The sequence below is a fragment of the Podarcis pityusensis genome (genome assembly GCF_964106645.2).
Source record: "Podarcis pityusensis genome assembly, chromosome: 16".
Lineage (NCBI taxonomy): Eukaryota > Metazoa > Chordata > Lepidosauria > Squamata > Lacertidae > Podarcis > Podarcis pityusensis.
Genome location: NC_138041.1, coordinates 1,892,620 through 1,914,107, shown reverse-complemented (window position 1 = coordinate 1,914,107; position 21,488 = coordinate 1,892,620). Strand labels below are relative to the sequence as shown.

At 44.9% G+C, this 21,488-nt stretch overlaps 2 protein-coding genes across 14 annotated transcripts in view; one reads left to right on the top strand and one right to left on the bottom strand.

Annotated features, from left to right (window-relative positions):
* The first annotated feature begins 944 nt into the window (after positions 1-944).
* On the top strand, positions 945-5,343 carry LOC308465817 (SLAM family member 5-like). 4 transcript variants are annotated; one of them, XM_080986098.1, is made up of 5 exons: positions 945-1,700; positions 3,461-3,805; positions 3,915-4,217; positions 4,850-4,967; positions 5,117-5,343. In XM_080986098.1, the coding sequence occupies exons 1-5, from the start codon at positions 1,649-1,651 to the stop codon at positions 5,127-5,129; spliced, it is 831 nt and encodes a 276-aa protein (XP_080842224.1). In that variant the 5' UTR covers positions 945-1,648; the 3' UTR covers positions 5,130-5,343. The 4 variants fall into 4 exon arrangements, 3 of the variants coding, with proteins under 3 accessions (XP_080842224.1, XP_080842225.1, XP_080842226.1); XR_013980571.1 differs by adding an exon at positions 4,426-4,730 and having other exon boundaries at positions 948-1,700; positions 4,850-5,343; XM_080986099.1 differs by lacking the exon at positions 4,850-4,967.
* A 1,667-nt stretch (positions 5,344-7,010) lies between these two features.
* LOC308465776 (hemicentin-1-like) overlaps positions 7,011-21,488 on the bottom strand; it is a gene marked incomplete at its 5' end in the record, with an annotated part of 80,119 nt that continues 65,641 nt past the window's right edge. For 5 of the 10 annotated variants that reach the window (XM_080986000.1, XM_080985991.1, XM_080985996.1 and 2 more), the window contains 5 exons: positions 7,011-7,806; positions 9,366-9,454; positions 9,594-9,722; positions 10,237-10,539; positions 11,954-12,298. In XM_080986000.1, coding sequence (XP_080842126.1) covers positions 7,480-7,806; positions 9,366-9,454; positions 9,594-9,722; positions 10,237-10,539; positions 11,954-12,298 — 1,193 coding nt within the window. In that variant the 3' untranslated portion in view covers positions 7,011-7,479. Of the gene's footprint in view, positions 7,807-9,365; positions 9,455-9,593; positions 9,723-10,236; positions 10,540-11,953; positions 12,299-18,132; positions 19,404-20,649; positions 20,726-20,873; positions 21,012-21,488 lie in introns of those variants that run through there. The other 5 variants (XM_080985993.1, XM_080985992.1, XM_080985995.1 and 2 more) reach the window with 5 other exon arrangements.

Below are 21,488 nucleotides of genomic sequence, written 5' to 3'. Positions count from 1 at the left end.
GCCTAGGACTTGCAGATCAGAAGGTCGGCGATTCGAATCCCCGCGATGGTGTGAACTCCCATTGCTCGATCCCTGCTCCTGCCAACCTAGCAGTTTGAAAGCACAGCAAAGTGCAAGTAGATAAATAAGTACCACTCTGGCGGGAAGGTAAACGGCGTTTCCGTGCACTTCTCTGGTTTGCCAGAAGCGGCTTAGAAGCTGGCCATATGACCCGGAAGCTGTTCGCCGGTTCCCTTGGCCAATAAAGCGAGATGAGCGTCTCAACCCCAGAGTCGGTTACGACTGGACCTAATGGTCAGGGGTCCCTTTACCTTTACCTAAAATATCAATGACTTCCCTTCTCTTTCCATGGTTCATTTTGCATAGCATACATCCCTGCATATTTTATATCAACTAAACCGATCAGTATTCCATTATTACCTCCATCAAAACATATTTACAGTGTTGAATTTACCTTAATGCTGCCAGCATTTTCAGGTGTACACAATCTCTCTCCCCCCCCCCCCATATATTCAATAAACGTTTTCCAATCTTCTCTAAACATATGTTCTTCTTGTTCTCTTATTCTATATGTTAAGTCTGCAAGCTGTGCATATTCTGTCAGCTTCAGTTTCTTTGGTTGGGAATCTCGCTCGATTTCCATTTTGGGGCTAACAAAACGAGACATCTTTTCCTTACCAGGAAGGCTGCCAGCTGCTGGCTAAGTAACAGCAGTAATAACAACTGATGCAGTTGCTTAGTAGGCATCCACAACAGTGCCATGAAGGCGCCTGCACGGTATCCACAAGCAGTGACTTCCAAAGAGAGGGCGCCCTCTACTGGCCTCTCTCTCTCTCTCTCTCTCTCTCTCTCTCTCTCTCTCTCTCTCTCTCTCTCTCTGTGTGTGTGTGTGTGTGTCTCTGTCTGTCTGTCTGTCTGTGTGTCTGTCTCTGTCTCTGCGCCTCCGCTCCCCACACTGAATGATTGAAGTCTCTGGCGAGAGAGGCGCTACAGAGAAAAGCCGTCGAAACGTCCGGAAACATTTCTGGCGTTAATAGGGGAAAGTTGATCAGAAGAGCGGGGTCGAGATGCAGGATCCAGTTCACACTGCCCTGCCATAGCTGTCAACGTTTCCATTTTTTTTAAGGGAAATTCCCTCATTCCGAATAGGATTCCTCGCAAGAAAAGGGAAAAGTTGACAGCTATGTGCCCTGCTCTTGGCACACTTCTGCTGCTTTTTTTGGAAAGGTCGTTCTCGGAATGGGGTGCCCCAGTGGTGGAGAATGCCCCGTCCCTCGCCATTAAAACCAAGAGGAAGAGACGCCCCTCGCTGGCATTTCCTGTTGCAAGGAGCCGGGAGAGGGGGGAGAGCCGCGCAGCGACGCGGGCAACTCGCTTCTGCAGCTCCGCTCGGCCGCCCCGCCGGGAACATTCTCCGACGGAAAGAGCCTTCCTGTTGCAGCTGTTGCTCTTGTTTTGGCAAGCCCTACGATGGAAGCGGGGACTCAGTGCTTGTGGGGGGACAGAGACTCCTCTCGCAATTTAATTTCTTAACATTATTCATTCATGAGCATAAGACTTTTCTTAATAGCCAGTCTTTGCAAAGAGAGCAATTCTTCTCCTCTCCCACAAACCACATTCAACGATACACTTCCGTAGAGAAGCAAACATGACTTTTGCTTGCAGTCGTTTCCTCTTCATAATGTTTCTGTACTTTCTGGGTAAGTCGCGCACTGCTTTGTCCTGAAGAGCAGTAAGATCTGTGCCAGCAGCTGGTGTTTCCCGAGGCTGGGGAAGAGACTATCTTTGTCGTCCCTGACATTTGCCTCTTGTAGCTGCCAGACTCCTCTGGAGAAGGATATGGGAAGGCAGTTGTAAGCCATCTTCCCCTCCCCTCTGAACTGCATTTAAGCCAGGCTGCCTGGAATGTAGGGAGACCCGTGCCAGAAACTTTACTGTGATAAAGCCTCGATGTGTTTTTTGGGGGAGGGTAATGTCGAATTTATTCTGTGTTTGCCAAATTGTTTATTTCTGTCTTTTTAAAAAAATACTATCATATTCTGTATTTCTTACATTTGTATTTTCAATGCTCTGTATTTTGATGTTTTGAACGTTTGCTGTGAGGCACTTGCTGGTTTAAAGGGGAGGGTCTGATCTGCTGGGAAGCGAGAGGACAGACGGACGGACAGACATGACCGTTGTGTTCGCAAGTTCACGACTCTTGTAAATAAGACCCTGTACTCGGGCCACGCTTATAAGATGGATGAACAGGCTTATTTTAGAGCATCTATCCTGTGCAGACGTGGGTGGCGCTGTGGGTAAAACCTCAGCGCCTAGGACTTGCCGATCGTATGGTCGGCGGTTCGAATCCCCGCGACGGGGTGAGCTCCCATTGTTCAGTCCCAGCACCTGCCAACCTAGCAGTTCGAAAGCACCCTTAAAGTGCAAGTAGATAAATAGGTACCGCTTACTAGCGGGAAGGTAAACGGCGTTTCCGTGTGCTGCGCTGGTGCCGGTTCGCCAGAGCAGCTTCGTCACGCTGGCCACGTGACCCGGAAGTGTCTCCGGACAGCGCTGGCCCCCGGCCTATAGAGTGAGATGGGTGCACAACCCTAGAGTCTGTCAAGACTGGCCTGTACCGGCAGGGGTACCTTTACCTTTTATCCTGTGCAGAAGAATGAAGTTGTCCTTCTCACAGTGGTGAAACAGAAAGGGAAGCCATCAGGCAGGACCTGAGTGCAACATTAGCAAGCTTCCCATAGATGATTCCCAGAAACGGCCAGTTTGGGGCGTCACTGCCACTCATGGCTCTCTGCAATCCACAATCCACGACTGTGGATTTTTCTCACAAAAGACCTTTTCTTCAGAGTATTGCTGTACTCTTCCTTGAGAAGAAGAAGAAGAAGAAACCCACCTAAATGTATGGAGGGGGCACTCTAAGTTTGATTTGGCATGAAAAGGGAAATCATTGATAATATTGTTTGCTAGCACTGAGGGCCTCCTTTCCCCAGCTCGAACCCTCCCAGAACACCCTTGGTGGCTTCAAAGGAATCTCCAAGAGAAGGCTTAATTCTTCTTGTCATATTTGTTACTGAGCTGATGGGGGAGGGGGGGGAGACTGCATCTATGATGAAGGTGATCATCTCCCCTGAAGGTGTGGAGTGGAATGGAATCTCTAGGACAGAAATGTTTTCCTGAAGGATTTTTTCCTGTCATGTGTCAGTCATTGGGCAGCTCTGACACTTGTGAACTGAAATAAATGAACTTTTGTTCCTCGTGAGGGGAAATTCTACTTATTTTTCAGAATTTTTCCTTGAGACAATTACACAAAGCTAGATATTCCTAAAATTTCAGCACTGCAAAGCTTTGAAAAGATTTAAGTGTTTAATCAATTGCTTTTTCAGACTTCACTAAAAGAGGATAATGATACTAATTTTCACCTTTGTTTGTATCTCCTCCCCCACCACCCGCCCCTCACAAGACACTTTTAGCCGTGCGGTGGAGAACCCAACCTATCAGGTAAAAGGAATCCTGGGAGGATCAGTCTTGTTTCCTGCCAACATATCTCAAGGAATAACAGTGGAGAAAATGGAATGGGACTTCTACCCCCAAAGGGGTGGCCTGGGCTTTTGGCTGGGGGAATTCAGCCACGGTAAACTGGAGCACCCAAGTCCCACTGACCGGTTTGGACAACGGCTAGACATGGTGAACGAGACAACACTGAAGGTCAAAGACCTGGAGTTGGATGACAGTGGGATCTACAATGCTCGCATCTGGTTTATGAAATCACGGTTTCAAGAACAGAGTTTCAGCCTCACAGTTTATGGTAAGTTATTCCTTTACCTGTTTGGCTCATGGAATAGGATCAGCACCATTTACAACATAGGTACTGGGTGGGACCCAAACTTTATGTTGCTTTCAACTGTCTTCAACAGAGCCAGTGCCAACACCACAGATGCTCCATCAAGAGGTATCCAATACTCTAGAGGGATGTAATGTGACCCTGCAATGTCAGACACCTGGAAGGGAAGAACACAAGGTCTCCTGGGAAAGAGGGAATCCCCCCAGGGCCTTAGAAAGCAGCCTGGATGAGTTCCAGCTTTCTGATAGTGGAAGGCAACTCCATGTCTTCTGGAACACCATACCTTTTGACTCCACATTGACTTGCCTGGTCAGCAACCCTGTCAGTGAAAAGAGAGCCTCATTTGACTTGTCCCACATCTGCTCAAGTATTGGAGGTGAGCAATGTATCTTTATCCAGAGTTGCTGTTTGGGGTCTTATATTGCTTACACCCTATGGGGATTCAAGGAGAGACATTCATATATGCAAGCACCCCTCCTCACATGCTTGTTGACCAGTGTTAGAGCAAATCCAGTCCTGCTTGAAGATTGCCCTGACCCATCTGAATTGCTGCTTCTGCTTTTTCCTCCTCCTCCTACCCCAAGGTAAATAAATTACATTTCGAGCAGGCCAAAGTGAAGGCTGCAGCAATGTCTGACTGCACACAGGATTGTGCTGTAATTCTGGATCCAGCCTTATGGCTACACCACCCAGTAGCCAGCGTGGTGACTTGCAGAGGCTGCCAGACTCTACCCAGCAGCATAACCCCTGCCCATTGGGCCTGCTGGCTGGAGCTGATGGAAACTGGAGTCCAGCAACATCTGGAGAGCAACACATTTCCTGCCCCTGTTTCAACACCTCTTTTCATGTCTTGCCTTCATCTCACCGGCTTCTTGTATCCTAACGGAAGGTATTTTTGTTTTGGAAGTCTGTCCTGGCATTTCATTTATTCTGCTTCTCTCATGTAGGATAATCACTTTGCTTGTTGCTATTGAAGCATTTTCAAGAGTCTCTTATTGCACATTGCAGGTGAACATACTGGAACCCAGAAGATCCTGTATCTTATTTCTGGTCTCTCTGCAGCTTCTTTGTTGGGAATTGTGATTGTGGTGGCAACATGCCAGCGGAGAAAAAAGGCATCAAGGAGGTAGAACCATCTCTATTAATCTTCTTCCCATCTCACCTGGGATTGGGGCTCCCTACCAATATGCCTCTACCTTTACTGTGTTTATCATGAGAAGCAGAATTAGGTCAGTGTCATGGAATAAATATTGTTTCTCATGTTACATTCCACAGAAATTGTCCGTAGGCTTCCAGAGAAGGGGCAAAATTTTATTGCACACCAGAACTCAGAAGAGAGGCTCTCACAACTTTTCATGTAGTTGCCAATACTGTAACCAACTTTGAAAATGATCTTTTATTTCTTCATAATCTCTTAATTTCTACAGAGGGGAACCTAAACTGAAATCAGTGGAAAGTATAAGGAGCCTTGTTATGGCTACAATATAATCAGTGACATGAAATGTTTGACATAGAAGAAATGTTTTTTTTTTTTTTTGGACCAAAGCTCACAATTCGAAAAATAACTTATACAAAACAAAGAAAAACTTTTCTCTAAAATGTACAATCTGTTATTAGATTGGGAAACAAAAGATGAGCTTGTCAAAGCTTCTATGACACATGGAGCAATAGATATAGGATACAACATAGATTTTAATCTTTGGGAAAAACTTTGGAAGAACGATCTGAAGTTTTCAGCATGTTATTCTTTGAAGGATAATTATTTGAAAATGATTTGCAGATGGTATTTAGCTCCGAGTAGACTTGCTAAGATGTATAAGACTGAATCAGATAAGTGATTATCTGCACTGGAGATGCAATGAGGTTGAGGGAACGTTCTTTCATATGTGGTGGACCTGTAAAAGGGTAAAAGAGTATTGGGAAATGATCCATAATGAATTGAAAAAAATGTTCAAAAGTACCTTTCAAAAAAAAAACCACCAGAGTCCTTTTTGTTGGGGATAGATAGTTCAGATGGAAATTCCCAGGTGTCAAAATGTTGCGTTCGCAAAGTAAAGGAAGGATTGAACTCTGATTAATAAGAATACACACAGAGGCTTGAACCAGCAAGACTCTGGGAAGGGTGCGTATAATCGTGTCTCTCTGTTCCTGTCCATGTACGGCCCCTGGCCCAGGCCATTTTTATTCACAAAAGAACTTTTTACAGAGTGTTCGTAAGAACCAATCAGATTTCTTCTGAGCATTCCACAAACCCAGGTGGGGACAAATTAAACTACTAAAACTAATTAAGCACAGGGTAAACAAAGAACAGAACTACAAAGAAGAGCATCTGGCAACCCCGGAGGTGATAAACAAGCAATACACATGATAAGAAGGATGGCCAGGAGGACAGTGACCATTATCACCTTAATGTGAAATCTGTTTCCTGGCCCTAAGATTAACATCCTAAGATAAATATGTAAGAAAGGCCTTCAAAGGAACTTGCCCACTATCTTTATGGCCCAGGATGCCTGCCTGGCGAAGCAAGAAGCAACTGGGCTGTGTACGCGAGTTATGAAGCAAGAGAGAAATGGGCAGTAGAGGCAAAAGGGCATGAAAAGGGCACGAATGTAGAATCTTATGGGATTTAATCAGAAACTATCGTCAATATATCAAACCCAGTCAACACAATGCTTTCATCGTGGACACGATGGCTTGATGTATATTTTATAATTTCTCATGGTAATCCCATCTGATCCCTACATCAAAAAGGGCTATTTATGTTTGCCACTACTGCTGCCTATGTTTTGTTAGCCCAGAAATGGAAAATGAGATAGATACCAACTAAAGAAGAATGGCAACTTAAACTGATGGAATATGCGCAGCTTGAAGACCTAACAAATAGAATAAGAGAACAAGAAGAACATACATTTAAAGAAGATTGGAAAATACTTATTGAATATATGGGGGGCGGGAATTGTGTACACTTGACAACTTTGGCAGCATTATGGTAAATTCAACAGTGTAAATAAGTTTGGATGGATGTATTAATGGAATACTGAATGGTTTGGTTTATGTATTGTAAATTATACAGGGATTAGAGAGATAATTTATTACAGTCGGAGACCAGCTTATAAAACACACTTGTGCGTACAATCCCAGAAGGAAAAAAAAAACATTTAAAACAATGTACAACAATAAATTTAAAATTTATAAATGTGATAACCGTATAGACACTTAAAACTTTAAGATAAGTTACTGCAGAGAGATGACCCAGAGTCACCCATGGAACCGAGTTTGGGGATTTTCTTAACAAACTAGTTTGGGTCAGGGGATGGTCTGTGCCTACAGATCTGTACACAGAAACTGGCGACCATCCGGGTCATCTTATGTACAGGGATTTATGGTATGCAAATTGAACCATGAAAAGAGAAGAAGGGAAGTCATTGATGTTTTAAACTGTAAAATTGAAAACTTAAAAATTACACAGACACAAACAAAGAAATCAGGCATGGCTCTCACTCTCTGGCTTCTGCCACCAGCCTGTTTTTAGCCCAGCTCACACACACTCAACTCTTTCTCACTGCCAGCCAGGTGAGGGAGGGGGCCGACCCATTTGCCCTCTGGCATAAGCAGCTTCCTTTGTTATACTAATGACCTTAATTAATATACTTAGTTGGCAGCTTTGACCCTTGTCCAGTTAATTGAACAATGGAATCCAGGCGCCGTTGCCGGCACTGTTTTGTGTTGGGGTATGTATGGTTCCGCCAGTACTGATGGCCAGGAGGGGTCTTTGGTGGTTCTCTCCCCTGATGGTCCCTTAATGGGATCTCTAGCACCGTCTTCAAGAGGGGTGCCTTCTCCTCCAGGTCCTTGGCTTCATTCCCTGAAGATTCTGGGTCTGATACAGAGTCAGAACAGACAGAAGGACAGGATTTCCAGGGTGGTGGGGAACTCGTTGAAACTTCCGTTCTGTCCCAGAAAACCTGCAGGAGCAGAGAGAACCAGAATCAGCTATAGAACATGACAGGAGAGATTCAGATGCAGCTACTTTAAAATGTCACTGAGGATTTGTATAATAAACTTGTATAATAAACTTGGGGAAGAAAGGGGTTCTGGCAAAGCCCAATGGTGCCCTAAGAAAGATCACAGACACCTTCTCTATACAATATTTCCACTCATTTTGGGTTAGCATTTGGTTGTACAGGTTCCTGGATCACTCACGCTAAGTTGGGGTGTAGTTGTCCATTTTTAGCAGACAAAAGGAGGCAGTTTGCATCTGCTGGCCGTGACATTTTTAAAGTCAAGGTCCATGTCTCACTTGTTGTTTCATATTCCAGTTGGAATTGATGATACAATTAGCATTTTAGAAGGGATCCAGAGTAGCTGCTGAGTGGAGACTGCAATCCTGCTGGGGACTGTTCTACATGCACCTTTCACTGTGAAGAAGCAGAATCCTGCAGCCCGAAGGACTGAATGCTCTGCTCATCAGTGGGCGAGAGAAGGGTTTAATCCTGCTCAGTTTGACAGTGCATGCATGTTCCCCTGATGGGAACTGGCTCTTTTCAGAGGCTGCCTCCCTCTCCTTCATGAATTATATGAACTGGATTCCTGTTCACAAAAACCTATGCCATAACACAGGTGAAATGTCGTAATAATGCCTTATGCCAGGGGTCAGCCACCTTTTTCAGCTGTGGGCCGGTCCACTGTCCCTCAGAGAATGTGGGGGACCGGACTATATTTTGAAGAAAAAAATGAACAAATTCCTATGCCCTACAGATAACCCAGAGATGCATTTTAAATAAAGGCACACATTCTACTCATGTAAAAACACGCTGGTTCCCGGACCGTCCGCAGGCCGGATTTAGAAGGCGATTGGGCCGGATCCGGCCCCTTGGTCTTAGGCTGCCTACCCCTACCTTATGCCACAATAAATTTCCCATTTCCCCCTGACCTAGGGAATAGGGTCCAGACTCACCCTGAACAGCTAAAAGAGGCTCCTGGGAGGCCACTGGGACATTGCTGGAACAATTCTTGGATTGGGGCAACTGGCTAAAATGTTTTAAAATGCTCTAATTTAAAATGTTCTAATTTTGGTTCCTCTGTTTCATTTTTGTTGGGTTGGTGTTGGTTAAATGTTTAGTTGGGGTTGGCAGTTACTTTGATTTGGGTATAACTGCAAACTGTTTGTTGTTGTTGCTTTCTATTGATTTATTGGTTTGTTGGTTGCTTGTATAGGATTCCCCCCCCCCCCCCAATATTTGATGTTTTGTTGTCTTTTTATATATGTTGTAAGTCACCCAGAGTGGCTGAGAAAACCCAGCCAGATGGGCAGGATATAAATTTAAACCAACCAACCAACCAACCTCTTGATCAGTGAGTTGGGTAAGGGAGAGGGGTAGTTGTGGCTTAGTCTTGTTGCCTGTTTGTAATCTGTTTTGTGTGTTGTTGTTTTTTCAAAATAAGAACAGATCACAATTGTAACGATTTTATAATTATTAGATCCGAACCATCATCCCTTCACCACTTCACAAGCTCATCTCACCTGATTATCACCATCTTGATGCAGACTTCTTGTTGAGTTCCGGTATGCAGAAGAGCTCTCCAAGTCCTCCAGTATCAACGAGTGAATATCTGAAGAGACATATTATTTATTCCATGGCATGGACCAACTTCTGCCTCTCAAAATAAGCAAAAGTAAAGTAAAGGTGTGTTTGACAAGCAGCCTCCATCTCAGGTGAGGCAGGAAACAGATTGAAAGAGATGGCCCTACCTCTTTTCTTCTTTTTGAATTTTCGCTTCCTCCTCCTTCTTGTCCACATCACTGCAGCCACCATCATGAACAGCAACATGACAACTACAATGGAGATAATGCTATGTCTCTGGCGTCTGACCTGTACACCTGGAATGTGCAATGAGAGTCTCTTGAAATATTCTCTAATAACAACCACCAAAGTGACCTTCCTGCATGACTTGGAAGGGTCAGCAAATGTGCCAGTCTGTTCCATTTGTATTGACTGTATTGGATTACTTTGGCACAGAGTTTAGGTCCATCACTTTGGTTTGCATTTCATTTCCCCCTATCGTTTTATTTTTATTTTTCATTTACAAACTGTATTGCAACCAACAATTGCCCAATTCGTTCATGATAAAATAAGGTAAAACACAGAGATTCAGAAGATCACATACCCAGGAAGCCAAAAGCAATTCAACCATTTCTACAAATCACAGAATTGGAGAGGTGGAGGAGACTACAAGGGTCATTTAGTCCAACCCCCTCCAATGCAGGAAGCTTTGGCCCAACACGGGGCTCAAACCTACAACCCTGTGATTAAGAGTCTCATGCTCTACCAGCTGAACTATCCCACTTAAAAGCAGCTATTCCTCCATACACTGACTAGGTCACACTTGCTCACCGTCATTACCTGGGCAAATTTTGAGCAAGTCAAAGGAGGCATTCTTTTGGTCAACAGAATTAGTAAGCAGGCAGGTGAACGCCGAGTCTGAAGAGTCTTTTCGCCAGAAGACACGGAGATTCCTTCCACTGTCAGAAAGCTGATACTCGTACAGGCTGTTTCCTAATGCCCTTGGGGGATTCCCTCTTTTCCATGAGATACTGAACTCTTCCTTTCTAGGTGCCTGGCACTGCAGGGTCACATTGCATCCCTCTGAAGTCTGGGAGACTTCCTGAAAGTGTATCTGTGGTGTTGGCACTGGCTCTGTGAAACGCAAATGAAATCAGCATAAGGGTTATGTCCCACCTCTACCAGTACCTTTGAAGGTGACCCGGAAACTAAAACTAATCCAGAATGCAGCAGCTAGACTGGTGACTGGTAGTGACCGCCGAGACCATATAACACCGGTCCTGAGAGATCTGCATTGGCTCCCAGGATGTTTCCGAGCACAATTCAAAGTGTCGGTGCTGATCTTGAAAGCCCTAAACACCCTCAGCCCAGTATACCTGAAGGAGCATCTCCACCCCCATCATTCTGCCCAGACACTGAGGTCCAGCTCCGAGGGCCTTCTGGCGGTTCCCTCGCTATGAGAAGCCATGTTACAGGGAACCAGGCAGAGGGCCTTCTCAGTAGTGGCACCCGCCCTGTGGAACGCCCTCCCACCAGACGTCGAAGAGAAAAACAACTACTACCAGACTTTTAGAAAACATCTGAAGGCAGCCCTGTTCAGGGAAGTTTTTAATGTGTGACATTTTAATGTATTTTTGATCTTTGTTGGAAGCTGCCCAGAGTGGCTGGGGAAACCTAGCCAGATGGGCGGGGTATAAATAAATTGTTGCTGTTGTTGTTGTTGTTGTTGTTGTTGTTGTTGGGAAATGGTCTGATCCCATTTCATGAGCCAAACTGTGAAAGCAAATGGGACACCCCCCCCCCTAATTGAGGGTCCTGGTTGTGCACGGGCACTTGGCACACCAAGGGTTAATTTAGTTGTAGGGGTGTAACCCAAGCCCTAACCATAGCACTGGGGTCACCCGAGGCTGTCTGGGCCAATTGCCTGGGGGTGGCGTGATCCCAGCGGCTGTTAAGAACGACAGCGCAACGTTATTGGAGGCACTTGCTTTGTGCTGCCGAACACCCTCCCTCCCTCCCTCCCTTGTGTTAGGCAGTGTCGCTTTGACCTTGCTATGGTTTGGGTCACCTGTTTTGGAACAGGGGTTGGGTAGGAATTTTTCCATTTGGCAGATTGGCTATAGCCACTTGGTTTTCGCCTACCCCCTCAGCAATCGTCACAACTTGCAAGGCGGCGGTTAGGCATTGGCTCATTGAAATGTGGGGGAGGGGAGGTGCGGCCATCACCTGCCCCTCCAGGATCAGGGTATTTGGATCTTGTCCAAAGTCTGCTTGGGGGGCTAGGGCCATGCCAGGACCACAGGAACCCCGGGGTGAGCTTCAGTTGGTCTTCATCGATGTTGCTCCCTCATTTGGTTTACCCTTTTAGACTACCAATCAGAAAGGTGGAGTCAGCTATAGTTTGGAGCCAATGCCTAAGCCAATACCGCTCACATGGTTGAATTGAATAAAGTTGTGGCCAAAATTTGCCCAAAAACTAAAATAAGTGTCAGTGTGAAGTTATTTCAAGGAGGTGGGATCCTGGGGGCCTCGAAGCGCAATAACGTACCATAAACTGTGAGGCTGAATCTCTGTTCTTGAAACTGTGACTTAGTAAGCCAGATGCGAACACTGTAGATCCCACTATCATCCAACTCCAGGTCTTTGATCCTCAGTGTTGTCTCGTCCACCATGTCTAGCCGTTGTCCAAACCGGTCGGAGGGACTTGGGTGCTCCAGTTTCCCATGACTGAATTCCCCCAGCCAAAAGCCCAGGCCACCCCTTCGGGGGTAGAAGTCCCATTCCATTTTCTCCACTGTCATTCCTTGAGATACATTGGCAGGAAACAAGACTGATCCTCCCAGGATTCCCTTCACGTGATGGGTTGGATTCCCCATTGCATGGCTTAAAGTGTCTAGTGAGGGGAGGGTGGGGGGGAGGAGATACAAACAAAGGGGGAAATTAGTATCATTATTGTTTTGAGCTCCTTATCCATCTTCCATCATGAGGTCCCAGAGCAGGTTGCAACAATTTAAAATGCAGCATTAAAACGTAATAGGAAGGGGCCTAAAAATTATATTGCAGGTGTCAGTGGTATGGTGAAAGGGTGACTCTTCAGCATATAATGGAAACTCTTCAATGAAGGTGCCGGCTGCATCTCTGTGGGGAGGGACGTCTACAGTTTAGCAGCCTGCCACAAAGAAGGTCCTCTCCTGGGCTGACTCTCCCCCCAAATGTTTGAGGGAGGTGAAACTAGTCTCTCAGGTATTTGGGACCTAAATAAAAAAAAGTTTACAATATCCAATATTAATTTTAACTCTTGCTGAATTGTACATTGAGGCACTGGAAATGCCCAACTCACTTGTTAAACAATTACTACATTCTCTTAGCTGTCCAAACAACGTGGCCCTTTACTGGAAGAGAAGGACAGTGTAACAAGTCCAAAGTTACATTCCAAAATTCAAGTGCTCTTTGTTCCCCAGCAATAGGCATCTGTCTGGTTTCCAGGAACTGGGATCCAGAAAAACTCAGAGAGAAGATTGGTCCATGTGATTAAAATAAAATAATTTGAGTTCTGAACTTCATCTGTAAATAAAGCAATCAATTAAACACTTAAAGCTGTGCTTTTGTCATATTTTGAGGAACATTGGGCTCTGTGTAATTGTCACAAGGAAATATTCTGAGAAAGAAGTAGAATTTCCCTACACAGGGAACAAAAGCTCATTTATTTCAGTTAACAAGATTTATATACTGCCTGTTTGTAAGAAAGTCTCAAGGCAGAATCAGAGCTGTGCAAAATGTCTGTTGAAAACTAAACACAGAAAGCTCTAACCCAGTGAAAAATTATTCGAAGAAGCAATCTAAAAACCATCTGCATGTGTGTTTCAGGAAAAAATGATTATGCACAATTTTTTGTGAAACCGAGATAAGTTTATACAGAGTTCAGAGAAGCAACTGACTCTGTTCCACCAAGATCCCCAGTCGCCTTTTCCTGCTCATTGGTTGGCTCCTCTAATTCACTGCTTTCTCTTAACTGACATTTATTTTGTATTAGTTAATGACTGACAAAATCCTGCAGGAAAACATTTCTGCCCTAGAGACGAGGTCGACTTGCAGTCATCATATCCTGTGCTTTTATTTCGCTCCACTGCACACCTTCATCATACACGCAGATTGTCCCCCCCCCCCCCCAAGTTCAGCTCAGTAACAAATAATACATACACGATTAAACTCTCAAAAGCGTTCTGTTGGAGCTTCCTTTGAAGCCAGGGGGAGGTTCCAGCAGGGGAGAGGAGACCCTGAGTGCTAGTAACCAATATTGCCAATAATTTTCCCCTTCATGACAAATCAAACTCACAGTGCCCCTCCATGCATTTAGGTGGGGTTTCTTTATTTTTGTTTTTCTTTTGTTTTTGAGAGAGAAAGCAGTGAAGTCCTTACCCAAGAAAGAGAACAGCAATAGTCTGAAGAAGATGTCTTCTGCGAGAAAAGTCCACCATCGTATCTCTCCAGAGGTGCAGAGAGCCATGAGCGACAGTGAGGCACCAGACTGTTTCTGGGACTCACAGATGGGGAGACTTACTGCTGTTGAGCTCTGGTCCTGCCTGTGCACGTCCCATTGTGGCATCTGTTTCACCACCATGAGGAGAACAACTTCATTTTTCTGCACAGGATAGGTGCTCTAAAATAAGCCTGTTCATCCATCTTATAAGCATTGCCCTACTACGGAGTCTTATCAGCAAGAGTCATGAACTTTCAAACACAACGGTCGTATCCGTCCGTCTTCTCATTTCCCAGCAGATCATATCCTCCTCTTCAAACCAGCAAGGCTGTCTGTGCTCGCTCTCCCTCCCCGTCTCATCCAAGCAAAACTGTGTTTCCCCTTCTTTTTTCTGACTCCTCCTTTCCCTGCTCTTTGTTCCTCCCCTTATAAACCAGGAAGGATCAGTGGAGGAGGAGAAAGAGGGTGAGCGCTCACCGTGCTTCTTTGTTGTTAAACACCTGCCTGTGTGCCTGTTAAAGGTTTCTGTTTAGAACAGGTGTTTGATTCTCACCCACATCTGGAGACCACCAATCTTTCAGAGTGCTGCAAAACCCTTGCAAAGAAGAGAAACTGTTGCAAATGTGGAACAACAGCAGCAGCAGCATTGGAGACTGTTCCCTGAGAATGAGTGGGGCACTGCCTTTGCCAGGTTTAGCCTGTCCTTAGCCTAAACTTACCAGTTGTTTTTTTGTAAGAATCTAGGGACACTTTTTTTTCTTGAAAAGAGAAAAAAAGTGATTAAAAAAAGTTTGTTTTTTTTTTTTTTAAGTAATACCTTCTCTTCTGTGGTCTCCTCTGTCGTGCGGCGTTCCTCTGGGCCCTGGCCTGCTTTCTTGGAGCGCTAGCCGCCATGGAGTAGGCTCAGGTCAGACCTGGGCTCAGCCACGTGTCCTTGCCCTCCCAGTGCTCTCCTACCTCTCCTCCCTAGTGGCGGCAGCAGTAGCGGTGCCGCAAGGTCAGGGCTCCCCTCTTTTTTTTCCTCCTTCCTCTTCCTCTCTCTTCCTTCTTCTACTCTCCTCCTTCTCCCTGCATCAGCTCTGGGTTTTTCCTGGCCCCAGAGCACCGCTGGGTAGTTGGCTAGGTGGCCGGGCACTCTTTCTGGCTCAATTTGGGTTGTAGGGGGTGTGTGCATGTCAGTTGTTCTCCCAGTTGATGCACCGGGGATCCCTGATTCCCCCTCGGAGGTGGTGGTGGCAGTCTCAGCAGCCCAGAGCCAGCCTGGTAGCACAGTTGGCTCTGGCTGGCTTCAGGAGCTCCTCGCTGCTGTGGCGCCCGCCATTTTGCCTTGCCAGAAGTCCCCATATGCTTTGTCTTGTGCCATTGAATCAATCACGCAACATTCATTCCCTACGAATAAATCTACAACAATTAAAATATAAATCCAGGGACATTAAATGAAATCCAGGGACATTCCGGGGACAGATTTTGTCCGGGGAAAGATTTGTAAATCAGGGGGCTGTTTCTGGGAAATGGGGACGTCTGGTAACCATACCTTAGGCAGTCCCCACCTGTCGTCTTTTTCACTTTCAAAGAGCCCTGGCACTGCCTCCTCCTTAGTACCTTTTACTCTTGTACCTTTCAGTCAGGCGGATTGTCCTACAAACTGAGCTCAGTAACAAAGATTTCTGTCACTGCACCACCCTCTCCACCCTCTCCAGGAACTGGGTGCTGGTAACCAAGATCAGCTGTTTCAGTTACTGTCCTCTTGATTGGTATTGATTGAGTTTATTTATATGCATCTGTTCCTCAATGAGCTGTGCCCAAAGTGGCTCACAGCAAACATTCAAATCATTTTAAAAAACACAGAGCACTGGAAATACAAAAGTACAAAATACAGAATATGACAGTAAATTTTTTTAAAAATGACAGAAATAAACAATTTGGCAAACACAGAATAAAATCCCCAACCCCCAGCCCACAAAAAAATGGAGGCTTAAGTACATGGATACAAAGCAACACAAGAGTTAACTGACAATGAAGTTTCTTTTTTTATATATATAAATGTTTATTAAGGTTTTCACAATATTAGAAAATGAAAAATAAAAAATAAAAAATAAAAGAGACTTAAAAGCAATTCAATCTTTCCATCACTTATCTTTCATTTGCTTGTTTCCCGGACCTCCTCATACTTCCCTTTTTTGTATTCCAGTTCAATTTATTAGTTCAGCAATTCCTTTCCCTCCTTATTTTATCCTGATCATTAATCTTAAAATATTATAGCATTAAATTTTTGCCTATTAAAAATCCATTTTTTCATATTCTTTTGTACCATTACAGCTAGAAACCACAACTTCAATCCAACATCATTCTAACATTCATTAATTTTGCAGTATTTCTGTAAATAGTCTTTAAATTTCTTCCAATCTGACAATGAAGTTTCTGGCACTGGTCTTGCTACACTCCAAGCAGGCTGGTTTAAATACAGTTCAGAGAGGAGGGGAAGATGGCTTACAACTGCCTTCCCATATCCTTCTCCTGAGAGAGGAGTCTGGCAGCTGAAAGAGGCAAATGTTGGGGAGGACAAAGATGCTCAGTCTCTTCCACAGCCTCCTGAAGAAACCAGCTGCTGGCACAGGTCTTATTGCTCTTCAGGACAAAGCAGTGCGGGACTTACCCAGAAGAAAGTACAGCAACATTCTGAACAGGAAACGACTGCACAAAAAGCTCATGTTTGCTTCTCTACAGAAGTGTGTTTCTGGGTGTGGAATGTGGGGGAGGAGGAGAATTGCTGTTTGTAAAGATTGGCTAATAAGAAAAGTCTTCTGATAGATCTGGGCACAGACCAAGCAATGAAAAACACTGGGCAGCTTTTGCAGACTGTAACAAATTTAGCAACATGGAAAAGCATTGCAATTGCCCAGATTTTTATCTCCTTGAAGAAAGTTCAAAGAAGCAAAATTCATATGTCACTGAACCCCCCCCCAAAGGAATATTCATATGCCCCCGAACCCCAATTAACTCCAGAGGCAGATCAGGAAAATCAGAACATAAGAAGATCCTGTCAACGGCTCCTCTAGCCTGGCACCCTGTTCTTCTCACAATGGCCAGCCGGATGCCTGTGGGAAAATTCATGAATATTTCTGACCAGGAATACAGGGAGCCTTAGACGTGGCTGCTGCTGGTGGAGAGTTGATTTGTCCTCACTGGTACAGCAACAGGCTCCTGCTTTTATTCCCAGGGATAAGAAAAGCTGTAGTGCACAGCCCCAAAGCTCCCTCTAAGAGGGAAATAGTGCAAACTAATTGGTAAGTTTGTCCACAGTCATGCAGGCTGAGAAAACTGTGAGCTAAAAATGAGAAATGCACACCAGGTGCCCACACAGAAATTCGGAAATTTCGGTTGCAGGTCTTCTCTTTTACACTATGACGACATGAGGCATTACTATTTCTGTATCTGTGTTCAGTAACCCCTGATTCTTTTAGCATATTGTTTGACTCATAGAATGGTAGAGTTGGAAGGGCTCCCAGTGGTCATCTAGTCCAACCCCCTTCAATGCAGGAATCTTAGCTAAACCATCCATGACAGATGAAATCCACACTGGTCTGAATTTTGCTTTGCTGTTCAGCATTCTATTGATATGTACAAACATGCATGTACTGGGAAAACGTGTGCACATCAGTGCATGGATGTTTTGTATGCATCAATCATAAAGTGCACAAAGCAATACAAACATTAGTGAAAATAAAACAAAATGTGTTAAATTAAGTAAAATTGCTTTGCTAAAATGGAGGGGAGGGGACATGGGACCCTGTGGACACCAGAGAAGGTCTCTGTGGGCAAATGTGCCTCCAGGGTCTCTAGCCCAGCTTATTTTGAGACGTTCAGGGGAGAGCAAGCCACTCTGGGGTGGATATGGGGGTGCTGAAGCTGGGATCCTGCCCCACTTGTTGAACTTCTCTCCCTCTCTCCTTTTGAAACATGACACCTGGAGAACGTCTCTGCTTTAAGACAAAATACACATTCAAGCTTCTCACAAACTCTCCCCCTCCTCCCTCATCGGAGACCACAACCACATCCTACAGTCAGATAATGGGTAAGGAGAAGAAGCAAAGAAAGAACAAAACAAAGATGGAACCAAAGAGCAAGAAGAACTGGCTCATGTATAAATGTCACAATGTTTGCTTTGCACTTCCAAGGGATCAATCTTTCAGTGTTGGCAGCACTACTCTTTGGAACTCCCTGCTTATTGACACCAGACAATTTGCCTCGCTCCTTTTTAGTCTCCCTGGTAGGGAAAATATGTCTCCTTCCCAAAAGAAAATCTCTTTGTTTTGCCAGGGAGTAGAGTGAAAACAACCTTTTCTGGAAAAGATTATTTAAACGTTTTTTCCATACAAACAACAACCGCAAAAGACACATGCAACAAAAAATATAATAACAATAATAACACAATCTGACAATCAGATTTGAATACAAAGATATACCTATGGCTACACATTTTTAACATTATTTTCCCACCTCCCTCTCCTCCCTCCACTTCCCACTGCTATCTGACTTATTGCTTAATTCGTTTGTATATAGCTAATCTGTCCACATTATCAATCCATGTGCTCAATGGAATCTTTTTGCGGTTCTTCCGATTCATCAAAACAAGTTATTTTGCTTCTAATATAGCACGGTACATCAATTTTTTTTAACCCCTTGAATTCTTCCACGTTTCCGGAATATAATTTAGAATTAAATGCAATTCCCCTAAATAACTATTTCTTTTTATTACTCTTGCTATAAATATCCTCACGTCACCCAAAATGAGTGAAAACAACCTTGTGCTCCAGTCCAATGTATTGTTGCAAAAGTCCAGTACCCAGTTGAGGCAAGAGTACATGGGATCCCAGGCACCCAAAGGGGGTCTGTGTTCCTTTGGAGAATGGAAGACACAGCAGAGACTGCTGTCACTTTAAGAAATAGGGTTTATTCACCCATTTACACCTTCAGTCTACATGGAAGGAGTCCAAGCTCAATAGGAAAAGAGAGGGAAGGCAAGGCAAGGCAAGGCGCCTGGGTTGAAGAAGCCAGAGACCTGTGCTGTTTCCAGCAACAGTAAAGCTCAAGAGGATTGTCTTATATACTCTGTTTGCGACTGGTGATGAAGGCATTTCTGGGACTCCTTGCATTCAAGTAGACCCCAGCTATAGTCACCGGATAAGTTTTGGTATGTTGCTCTTTGTCCTGGTCACAAGACCTTTGGGGCCAGTGTTGAAGGCTGCTGTGTAGGCTGTAGCTCCGGCTCAACTGGCAGCATTGAGAGATCAGCAATGGGTCTTTCTCCTGAGGGACCCTCAGTGAATTCCTCAGCAGGGGCTCCTGGAGATGTGCCTGACCTCTCATGCAATCTTCAATCTCTGAGGGCTCTGTTTCTGAGACTGTACAAGAAGTGAGAGAAGGAAAGCATTTTCTGGATAGCGTGGAACAGCTTGAGAATTCCTCCTTCTCTGAGTCAACCTGCAGGGTTGGTCTGTGGGATTCAGTGTTCAATCTGCATTGGAGAGAACTCTGGGGATGCAACTCCTAAAAAGAATTTCTGGGCACTTGGGCCAACCTGAACCCTGGAGAAAATTTAAGTCCTGTCCAAGTCCAGAGTTCTCCAAGAAGGGATACCAATTTGCCTAAAAGCATCTTCCCTGCACCTCTGTTCCAGCCTTTATGGGTACCTTTTTCATTCCACAGGCTCCTGGAGAACTTGCCATAACTAAGTCCATAAGGGAGCGGGTGTAATTGCCCATTTTGAATTGACAAAAGTATGTCATTTCCACACTCCAGCACTCAGTTATTATCAATGATAAAATTAGTATTTTGGGAAGAGTCCAGAACAGCTGGTGAGGGAAGAGCGCAATCCTGTTGGGTTCACTGGGGGAAGGATGTGGGCAGCAGAGCCCTGCAGCCAGAGGCCTGAATTCTTCATTCACTATTAGGAGAGCGGTGGGTTCAATTCTGTTCACTTTAACCGGGCATGGATGTTCCACTGATGGGAACAGGCTCTTGGCACAAGCTGCCTGCCTCCCCTTGTGCCATAATCAATTGGTTAAGTCTTTTTGGGTCACTGGCCTGTTTTTGTTTTTTCAATCCAAATAACAATTATTGGTCTCGATGAAAATGTCAGGGACATTCCCATTCTGAAAGACAGCGAGGATCTGAAGAGGAGGGAGGAGAAGCTGAGAGGAGTAGAAATGGGAGTCTTACACACAGTGAGAGGGAGATAAGCCTCTCTCTCTCTGGCATGCTGCCTCAGGGCCGTCTTAAGCATATCAGGTGCCGTGGTGCAAAGATCCCTCCGGCACCCCCCCTGGCAACTCCAAAACAAGGGAGGGGGCAGTGGAAAATATCCTCTGCCTCCCCCACTGCCCCGATCCCTGGCGTGGTGCCAGCGATCAAGCAGGAAAACGTGCTGGTGGACATGCACTCCAGTGTTGGGGCACCCAGGAAGGCAGCCTGGGAAGTCTGCACACCGCCTTTTGCCAGGAAGCAGGAGGACAACAACTGGGATCAGGGCCGTCTTTAGCAGATGCAGAGGCTTGGGAGCTCTGTGAGGATCGCTCTCCTCCTGCAGAGGCTTGGGAAGGAAGCTGAATGCCCGCCATATAGTTGGCGGGGCGCAGCTGGTGGGCAATCAGGGAAAGAAGAGGCCTCCCAAATGTTATAAATGCCTCCCAAATGTATCAGATGATTTCATTGGTAGATAAAAACAATCACCCCATCATTACTTTGCACACCAATCATCGCACCTCATCATCACCCACAATATTCTGTGGCACCTGAGCTCTGGATACTCTTCTCTTTCTCTCGCATCAGAGTGAATATCTGTGGAGTGCGAAATGAGACACATTATTGAGTCCATGTCACTGACCAGTCTCTGCCTCTCAGGATAAGCAAAAGAAAGGTAGAGGTATATTTGGCAGGAAGTCCCCATTTTGGAGAGATTGGAAAAAGTTAATAGAGATGGTCCTACCTCTTCTATTCCTTTCTAATCTGATCTTCCAGTGCATCCAATTCACCTTCACCTTCACCATCAGCATCACCATCACCATAAGAAATATGAGGGAAGGGATAAGCCATGGACTCCAACTCGAGGGTCCAAACTGTCCACCTACAATGTGTGGGAATGTTTATATTATTTAGCAGAGTATAAAGGATCCCTTGTCTGAGTTTATGCAGGTTGCTAACTTGTTTGAGTCCTATCAATAATTATACCTTCCTGGTTGATAATCCCTTTCCATCCCTCTTAAAGAAAACACACATGAATCTGAATCATATTAACATAGACTACTTTACTTTCAGATTCATTCAGGTATACAGAGTTGTTCCTGAAGGCAGGCTTAGGTTACATAACAGATAAACTATATACTAGATTGGAGTGAGCCATGAGAAGACTGCATCCAAGCAGTTACCAGTTAACACTCCTAGCAGCAACTGACCAACCAAGTGACAAAACTGCCTGCCACCCAGAGGCAGTTAGGACTCTTGGAATGTTGGCCTTGACTGACAGCTTTATATCCCACACAATGAACAATAAGAGTTTCTCAAAGCATACTCTAATAACAATTGCCAGAATGCGTCTCACAGA